At 47.0% G+C, this 10,299-nt stretch overlaps 1 protein-coding gene across 4 annotated transcripts in view; it reads right to left on the bottom strand.

Annotated features, from left to right (window-relative positions):
* Positions 1 to 1,012: 1,012 nt before the first annotated feature.
* The window catches only part of esrp1 (epithelial splicing regulatory protein 1), a 21,040-nt gene continuing 11,753 nt past the window's right edge, over positions 1,013 to 10,299 (bottom strand). Inside the window, exons 10-15 of one of the 4 annotated variants that reach the window (XM_036938629.1) lie at positions 10,222 to 10,299; positions 9,801 to 10,068; positions 6,794 to 6,971; positions 5,710 to 5,836; positions 2,947 to 3,097; positions 1,013 to 2,893 (exon numbers count right to left, since the gene is read on the bottom strand). The exon at positions 10,222 to 10,299 is cut by the window's right edge and continues 147 nt beyond it. In XM_036938629.1, coding sequence (XP_036794524.1) covers positions 2,969 to 3,097; positions 5,710 to 5,836; positions 6,794 to 6,971; positions 9,801 to 10,068; positions 10,222 to 10,299 — 780 coding nt within the window. In that variant the 3' untranslated portion in view covers positions 1,013 to 2,893; positions 2,947 to 2,968. Of the gene's footprint in view, positions 2,894 to 2,946; positions 3,098 to 4,554; positions 4,682 to 5,709; positions 5,837 to 6,793; positions 6,972 to 9,800; positions 10,069 to 10,221 lie in introns of those variants that run through there. The other 3 variants (XM_036938633.1, XM_036938641.1, XM_036938647.1) reach the window with 3 other exon arrangements.

Below are 10,299 nucleotides of genomic sequence, written 5' to 3'. Positions count from 1 at the left end.
TAATAACATGCTCCCACACTACACACCCTGTAATAACATGCTCCCACACTATACACCCTGTAATAACACACCCTGTAAGGTTACTGCTGCTACACAATCAAAGCCCTAACTGTTTAAATGATGACACAAACAATTTGTTATGACTTATTGTATTGTCATGTTGATCTGCTCTGATAAAACTGCTACATGCTGGTAACTGTCCCCAGGTGAAAAGCTGCAGTCCCGGTCTTGTCCTGTAGATGGAGACAGACCCAAACAGACTGCAGCTTGGATCAGTTGTAGTTGCCCATAACCAATTCCTGGATCAGGCCTTTTTACATCCTCCTTATGGTTAATCTTAGAACTAATCTGATCCTAGGCCTGTGGTTACATGGAACTAACTGGAGAGTTTGGGTCAGAGCTCAGGTTACAGCTCTGCCATGTTTCTGTGCAGTTCCTTATTGCTGTTCTTGTCTATGTTCTATACCCCTGTGTTTAACCTTAATAAAGACAACATGTTAACTTTAACAAACATTCTGCTCTCTGTCTGGTCTCTGCTCGGGAGGTGTGTTGGTGTATCAGGTGAATCAAGAGAAACCGGTGCATTAACAGGATCAGGTAGAGTGTTGTGGAGTGAACGAGAATGTGGGTGGGGTCGTAGTGTTATACAATGCTAGTTCTGCCCTCGGGGTCCTAGTGCTTCTTGTTTTCTCTCTTCCTCTACCCTCATCTCCCTCCATTTTGTACTGCTAGAATTATGTTTCAGGATGACAATAGTACTGTTATTGTGTGAGAAAAGGTGTGTGAGGTACTGAGACTCAGTACACCGTGGCAGGGAGTTCTGTCTTCCTCCTCCAGCCACATTCTGTCAACAGCGGCCTCATCTTAGCAGTACGAGAGAGGTGTGTGAACGCAGCAAATCACAGACCCACTCATCATAGGCTCTTCACTCCAATTTGGTCACTTGATTATTGTAATGAATAATGAATTCGCAGTGTGTTTGATTTGTAATCAATGAGTTTCCCAGACAGGCTTGTTTCACATGTTCTATTTATTAGTGTCAGTGTGGTCACAGGAGAGTTCCCTGGACAGCCAGGGACCCACAGTCACAGCAGACATCAATGTATTACATCATCATAGGCCATTTATAGCTCTACTGTCTAATCTGGCCTTCATGGGAGTAAAACACACTGGTTGAGTTTCAATAGTCTGAAGCGCGGTCCTCTCCTTGCCTCCCCTCAGTCTGCACTGATCTGAAAACTCATGATAGTTGAGAACAATATGTCCTTTTATGTCAGTGAAGTAGACTGTTGAGATGGAGGCACAGTGACATTACAGTAAGGAATCAGAGAGCACAGTGGTAAATCTCCATCACAGTGAGTTGGGACCGAGCTGGGTAAGGCAATAGGAAGTGGTGGAAAAAGTACTCAATTGTCATACTTGAGTAAAAGTAAAGATACCTTAATAGAAAATGACTTTAGTAAAAGTCTAAAAGTATCTGGTTTTAAATGTCCTTAAGTACAGTGGTGGAAAAACTACTAAACTGTCGTAAAAAAGTAGATTCATTAACAAACGCATTATTTTATTTTCGTGAGTCTGCCAGATCAGAGGCAGTAGGGATTACAACGCCTTATATTGATAGGTGTGTGAATTGACCATATTACTGTCCTGCCTGAGCATTCCAAATGTAACTTGTACTTTTGGGTATGGAGTAAAAAGTACATACTTTTATTTAGGAACGTAGTGGAGTAAAAGTAAAAGTTGTCAAAAATATAAATAGTAAAGTAAAGTACAGATACCCCCAAAAACTACTTAAGTAGTATTTTAAAGTATTTTTACTTAAGTACTTTACACCACTGGCAACAGGAATAGTAATCTCCTGGCTCTGGGCTCAGCTTGGCATCACATACAAAAGGCAAGGGTGGAGTGGAACTAGGCAAACATAAACAGGTTAGATGGGAGGGGTGTGGGAGTGATTCAGCATTTGACATGTAACTTTTATGTCAGACACTATGCTGTTGATATACAGTATAATCTGTATAGTAATCTGATTGGTTAGCAGTGCTTTATATTTTCCATAACATGTAAACATCTGAGTGTAGCTAGCACTACTAACTTCTTCATGCAGGAGGCTTCCTAATACAACGTTCTAGTATTGGATTGTAAAATTATAGAAAGTATAAAGAAATACAATGTAATATGTTTTTAGACAGACAGTATAAAATAAAATATATACATATAGTATCTAGAGAGAGTAGTGCACTATGCACATTCCTCTCTCTCTCTCACACACGCACTTACGCACACATCCACACACTTATACACACACACACACATTCACAAGCACTTACACACATACACAAATGCATGCAAGTCATGAAGAAAGGTTCAGATGAATAATTAGTACTAAACGCAGCTCTACTTCTAACAGACGTCTCCTGAAGTGGTTGTAACATCTAAGAACGTCTCTCTAGAAAGCTTTTTTAAAATACTATGTGCAATATAAGACAGAGCTGCTGTTTGGCTGAGGCAAAGCTCTGATATAAAATACATTTCTGCTCTCAAGCATATACACTGTATATACCACAAAACTCAAGACAGGGAACACACATCAGAGCTGGAGGCCAGGACATTCCCCCACGTCCACACACATGCGCACGTGTGTGTTGTGTGATATTGTGGTGCAGGAGTGTGTGTTGTGTGATATTGTGGTGCAGGAGTGTGTGTTGTGTGATATTGTGGTGCAGGAGTGTGTGTTGTGTGATATTGTGGTGCAGGCAGGTCAAACTTTCGGCACAGTTTAATATAGAGAGAGCCATGTTTAATATAAAGAGCCATGTCTTATATAAAAAAAGGAAATATAACCACTTTTCACTGTGGCCCTCCAGATCTGGGTGAAACCCCAATGTGGCCCTTGGGGTAAAATGAGTTTGACACCCCTGGTATTGTGTGTGGGTAGTGAGTGTCAGTGTGTGGATCTTTGAGCCTTCTACAGCATGTTTAGGTCCAGGTAGTGCCCTCCCTGCTTGGTCAGGAGAGGGGGGAAGGGCATCAGAGCATCACCGCTGCTGGACTGACCAATCATACTGCTCAGTACAGGCAATGCCTCCATAGGACTCTACAGAGAGAGGGAGAGAGGCAGGGAGAGAGGCAGAGAGAGAGGCAGGGAGAGAGGGTGAGGGAGATAGAGAGAGGGAGAGAGGCAGGGAGAGAGGGTGAGGAAGATAAAGAGAGGGAGAGAGGCAGGGAGAGAGGCAGGGAGAGAGGGTGAGGAAGATAGAGAGAGGGAGAGAGGCAGGGAGAGAGGGCGAGGAAGATAGAGAGAGGGAGAGAGGCAGGGAGAGAGGCAGGGAGAGAGGGTGAGGAAGATAGAGAGAGGGAGAGAGGCAGGGAGAGAGGGCGAGGAAGATGGAGAGAGGCAGGGAGAGAGGGCGAGGAAGATAGAGAGAGGGAGAGAGGCAGGGAGAGAGGGCGAGGAAGATAAAGAGAGGAAGTGAAAAGAGAGAAAACGTCAGTACAAGGAAAGGAGTCTATGTGGTTTGAAGGTTTCCTTGCCCCAGCACCAGAGGATTCCATCACCTAGTCCACCACCTCCCCACCTGACACTAGTACAGCAGTGATAACACTATCTAGCACACTACAGCGCCCCAGGGAGGAAACGGGAACACACCTTGGAAGGGCTGAGTCAGACAGCACCAGGTAGAAATTGACCATATAGAACAGGTACGGTTCTAGGTTCCACCAGAGAATGTGATTAGAGCGTTGGGCCAGTAACCAAAATGGTTGCTAGGTCGAATCCCCGAGCTGACAAGGTAAAAATCTGTCATTCTGCCCCTGAACAAGGCGGTTAGCCCACTTTTCCTTGGCCATCATTGTAAATAAGAATTTGTTCTTAACTGACTTACCTAGTTAAATTAAATAAAAATCTGATCCTAGATCTGAGGTTAGGATTGGGTGTGTGGTGTATTCTGATCCTAGAGGTTAGGATTGGGTTTGTGGGGTAATCTGATCCTAGATCTGAGGTTAGGATTGGGTGTGTGGTGTATTCTGATCCTAGAGGTTAGGATTGGGTTTGTGGGGTAATCTGATCCTAGATCTGAGGTTAGGATTTGATGTGTGGGATAATCTGATCCTTGGGTTTGTGGGGTAATCTGATCTGCACTGTAAAAATATAGATGACAAGAAGGAAATCAGCTGGAATAGGATTGTGAGTTTTGTCAACAAATATGTTGTTTAACAAATTCACAATCCTATTGCAGCTGGTTGCCACAGATCTCGGATCAGATTATCCAACACACCCCATCCTAACCACAGATCTAGGATCAGATTACTACATCTGATCCTGGACCAGTGGTTGAGGGAGGAACATCTACTCTGTGTCCCGATCATCCCTGATTCTCTGGTGGAACCATCATCTTTTTTTACAGTGTGGTTTGGGGCATTGCAATCTCCCCTAGCTAGACTCTACCCCGTGACCCCCGAGTAACCCGGAATCTCAAACCACACCCACAACCACGTCGTCCCGGAGACGAAGGAAAGGAGAAACGCCCCATGACCCTGTCAGCCAATCCTTACCTTCCGCCTGCCTAGGACACACCCCTTAAATACACACCCACTCTTTGGGCTGCGTGAGCAGGGTCCGGGAGGGATCGTGATCGTGCATGTTAGCATGAGCGTGCACAAGGCCATCCTCAGTAGCGTACTATAGTGTTGAGGGGGACAGAGACACAGGGGACTGAGACAGAGACAGACTGGGCTGGGCTGTGTGTTCAGAAGAGTCAGCCTTTACAAGATGATTACTGCTGATTTATCTACAGTATATAGTATCACATCAACTTCCAAACTAGTGTTCATTAGCACAGGCTGAACTCACTGGCTATTTCCTAGTGTATCAGTGAGGAGCAGCCTCTTGTAAATCAAGTCCATGCAGGCAGTGGAGATCCACCCAACAGAATGCCTGTGGGTGTTTGTCAGGGAGGGACCAGAACAGGGAGGGAACAGAACAGGGAGGGTAGACCTGACTAACTTGTTTGATAGCCTCCAGGCAAACACAGTGGATACCTGACAGTATAGTACACTCCTCCATTAGCAGATTTGAATACTTGCTTTGGATCGACCGTGAGACATGAGAGGACACGGCAACACATACTATACCGGTCACATTGCACACACACACACTTTCTCTAACACACATGAACGTACACACAGTCTTGTATATCTAACCGTGTGGGGACACACAATTCAGTCTCATTCACAATCCTATTTTTCCTAACCCCTAAACCTATCCTATCCTAACCTTAACCCTAACCTTAACGCCAAAACCTAACCCCTAACCCTAAAACTAACCCTAGCCCCTAAACCTAATTCTAACCCTAACCCTAACACTAATTCCAACCTTAACCATAAACCTCCTAGAAATAGCGTTTCACCTTGTGGTGACTAACAACGTGTTTGTTTACTATTCATGTGGGGACTTAACTTCCCCACAAATATAGTTAAACACATCCAAGTACACACACACACACACACACACACACACACACACACACACACACACACACACACACACACACACACACACACACACACACACACACACACACACACACACACACACACACACACACACACACACACACACACACACAAAAACACACACACACAAAAACACACACACACAAAAACACACACACACACACACACACACACACACACACACACACTGTTTACCTGGTATCCCTGAATGGTGTTGAGCAGTTCTTTATAGGCGAGGCCATGCATACGGACCACTCCCCCAGGGGAGGGCAGGGGGGTGGGAGAGGGGTAGTACCCTATAGTGTTGGGAGAACCTGGGGGACTGGAGAGAGGGAGGGGAGACGAGAGGAGAGAGAGAGTGAGAAGAGGAGAGAGAGGGGGAGAAGAGAGGATAGAGAGGGTGAGGAGAGAGAGAGGGTTAAGAAGAGAGGAGAGAGAGGTAGAAGAGTGCGAATAGACGAGAGAGAGAGGGAGAAGAGAGGAGAGAGAGGGAGAAGAGTGAGAAGAGAGTAGAGAGAGAGGGTGAAGAGAGGATAGAGAGAGGGAGAAGAGAGTGAGAAGAGAGGAGAGAGAGTGAGAAGAAAGGGAGAAGGGAGGAGAGAGAGAGGGTGAAGAGAGGAGTGAGAGAGGGTGAAGAGAGGAGAGAGGAGAGAGAGAGGGAGAAGAGAGTGAGAAGAGAGGAGAGAGAGTGAGAAGAAAGGGAGAAGGGAGGAGAGAGAGAGGGTGAAGAGAGGAGAGAGAGAGGGTGAAGAGAGGAGAGAGGAGAGAGAGAGGGAGAAGAGAGTGAGAAGAGAGGAGAGAGTGAGAAGAGAGGAGAGAGAGTGAGAAGAGAGGGAGAAGGGAGGAGATAGAGGGGGGAGATATAAGGAGTGAGTTGGAGAGGCCATAACAAACACAGCATTATACATCCTGAAATGCCATGAGGTGTGTGTGCTTAGAGTCATACAGTAAATATCCGTTAAGGAAAAACCACACGATTTCACATGTGGAAAATCATGTGAAAATGTGTTTTTTGTAACACTTCATGTGTTTTCACTTGTAGTTTCATGTTATCACAGAGAAAGGTCATTGTGGTCTTAGTGCTGTTTGCTCTTCCTTCTGATACCACACTACTGTTCAGTCATTAACTACCCTTGTGTATGTCCCCTCCCTCCCAGCCCCCAAGCCACTTACAGTATATGACTGGATGGTTAATGGGGCTAACAGTTCTTATCTGGGGCACTGACATCATTAACTACCCTCGTGTATGTCCTTCCCCACAACCCGTAATAGTCCTTACCTGGGATAGTATGCAGTGTAGTTCATGTAGAGCTGAGTGCTAGCTGGGTAGTAGGCGTGTCCAGGTCCTAGGGGGCGTGGACTCAGCAGCACCTGCCCAATGGGAGGGAAGAGGCCGGCAGCCTCAGCCGGCATGATGGAAGGGATGGGTGGGAAGGAGTAGGAGGGAGGAGACAGACCTGGGGAGGGGGGATTGGGGGTGGGGGGGTAGTTAGACAACACGCCAAGGCAAGGACAAGGAAAGGACACATGCCCAACACGGCACACAGAGAACTACAGATCCCCTGGTCCCCTCTAAAGATGGCTGCTGTAAGCAGACTACAGTGTGCTTCCCAGTCGTCTACAATGGCTATGTGACATGGTCCGGTCGTAGTTTATTTCTAGGAGAGGCTTCTGCAACAACGACCCTCCTCAATGAACACCTTTAGTTTCTACAGACGTGTGTTTGGGCTTGACTCCTGACCCCACTAATGATCTCACTATTATATCACCATGACTGTTTTACATTTGAGTCATTTAGCAGATGCTCTCATCCAGAGAGTTGAGTGCACACATTTCCATACTGGTCCCCGGTCGGAATCAAAACCCACAACCCTGGAATTGCAAGTGCCATGCTCTACCAACTGAGCTACACGGGACTACACACCAGAACTCAATGACTAGACACCACCATCACTACACACCAGAGCTCAATGACTAGACACCACCATCACTACACACCAGAGCTCAATGACTAGACACCACCATCACTACACACCAGAGCTCAATGACTAGACACCACCATCACTACACACCAGAGCTCAATGACTAGACACCACCATCACTACACACCAGAGCTCAATGACTAGACATCACCATCACTACACACCAGAGCTCAATGACTAGACACCACCATCACTACACACCAGAGCTCAATGACTAGACATCGCCATCACTACACACCAGAGCTCAATGACTAGACACCACCATCACTACACACCAGAGCTCAATGACTAGACACCACCATCACTACACACCAGAGCTCAATGACTAGACACCACCATCACTACACACCAGAGCTCAATGACTAGACACCACCATCACTACACACCAGAGCTCAATGACTAGACACCACCATCACTACACACCAGAGCTCAATGACTAGACACCACCATCACTACACACCAGAGCTCAATGACTAGACATCACCATCACTACACACCAGAGCTCAATGACTAGACTCCACCATCACTACACACCAGAGCTCAATGACTAGACATCGCCATCACTACACACCAGAGCTCAATGACTAGACACCACCATCACTACACACCAGAGCTCAATGACTAGACACCACCATCACTACACACCAGAGCTCAATGACTAGACATCACCATCACTACACACCAGAGCTCAATGACTAGACACCACCATCACTACACACCAGAGCTCAATGACTAGACACCACCATCACCACACACCAGAGCTCAATGACTAGACATCACCATCACTACACACCAGAGCTCAATGACTAGACACCACCATAACTACACACCAGAGCTCAATGACTAGACACCACCATCACTACACACCAGAGCTCAATGACTAGACATCACCATCACTACACACCAGAGCTCAATGACTAGACACCACCATCACTACACACCAGAGCTCAATGACTAGACACCACCATCACTACACACCAGAGCTCAATGACTAGACATCTCCATCACTACACACCAGAGCTCAATGACTAGACACCACCATAACTACACACCAGAGCTCAATGACTAGACATCGCCATCACTACACACCAGAGCTCAATGACTAGACACCACCATCACTACACACCAGAGCTCAATGACTAGACACCGCCATCACTACACACCAGAGCTCAATGACTAGACATCACCATCACTACACACCAGAGCTCAATGACTAGACACCACCATCACTACACACCAGAGCTCAATGACTAGACATCTCCATCACTACACACCAGAGCTCAATGACTAGACATCTCCATCACTACACACCAGAGCTCAATGACTAGACACCACCATCACTACACACCAGAGCTCAATGACTAGACACCACCATCACTACAAACCAGAGCTCAATGACTAGACACCACCATCACTACACACCAGAGCTCAATGACTAGACACCACCATCACTACACACCAGAGCTCAATGACTAGACACCACCATCACTACACACCAGAGCTCAATGACTAGACACCACCATCACTACACACCAGAGCTCAATGACTAGACATCACCATCACTACACAACTAGACACCACCATCACTACACACCAGAGCTCAATGACTAGACACCACCATCACTACACACCAGAGCTCAATGACTAGACACCACCATCACTACACACCAGAGCTCAATGACTAGACACCACCATCACTACACACCAGAGCTCAATGACTAGACATCTCCATCACTACACACCAGTGCTCAGCTCCACCCACCTCTCCCACAGCCCCACTGATTGGACACACTCCGACTGGAAGACTCGAGCCCAATCCTAAATCAATCCTGAGTCCCTACCTTCAAGTCACTTTTGTAATATTGCTTACACACCTATCCAATACTTCCAGTACATTGGGATCCATTTGGAATTGGGCAAGAGGCCTCACACATGCCAAGCACACATAAACCATTGGAACACACTGTTTTTAATCAGAGTGTGTGAAGAAGATGTTTTCATTGAACAGTCAGTGAACTACAGATTTCTCCCCGCATGCAAATTCACCAAAATGACACAGAATATTCCCAAACCACAAGGGGTAACACACACACCTACACACACACCCCAGGTTCCTACCCCTCTGGTCAGGTCAGACGCTCCTGCCCTCCCAGAGTTCTAGATCAGAGAGAACCCAGACAGAAAAGAAGACAGGGGGCAAGATTTAACCTCTGACCTCTATCCCCTCACCCTTTCCTGCCCCCTGGTCTGTGGCAGCCCACCTACCCTGCGGTCCCAAAGCGCCCAGCTCCCAGCAGCACTTACGTCTGGACTTACATGGCGGCGGGCTGAGCCCTGTCCTACTCCTGGTCCGGGTGTGTGTGTGAATGTGTGTGTGTGAGAGGGAGCCTCCCATCAACACCAGACCCATCTCTTCAGCGCTACAGGGGAACACCTCCACATAGCGGCTGTTAACCCCTCGCTTGCCAGCCTGGCCCGGACCAGACATCACCTGCTTGTGGACCCGCTGGGAGGCAGAGAAAGCCCGCTCCGCTGAACGCATCTGGATGAAACAGTCCCCTGACGGACGACCCTATGGAGATACACACACAAAGCAGGGTCACTTTAGTATCAGTATGCATAGTGTGTGTGTGTGTGTGTGTGTGTGTGTGTGTGTGTGTGTGTGTGTGTGTGTGTGTGTGTGTGTGTGTGTGTGTGTGCGTGAGCAGGCTTATATAGTGTGTACCTGTTGGTTGACCACCATGTGTACTCCGTGTGGTCTGATGTCGTGTGTGTATTCTCCTAGGAAGGCCAGTATGTCCTC

The sequence above is a fragment of the Oncorhynchus mykiss genome, chromosome 2 (genome assembly GCF_013265735.2).
Source record: "Oncorhynchus mykiss isolate Arlee chromosome 2, USDA_OmykA_1.1, whole genome shotgun sequence".
NCBI classification, from domain to species: domain Eukaryota; kingdom Metazoa; phylum Chordata; class Actinopteri; order Salmoniformes; family Salmonidae; genus Oncorhynchus; species Oncorhynchus mykiss.
Note: the sequence above shows the minus strand (reverse complement) of the source record. Positions and strands in the feature narration are given on the sequence as shown.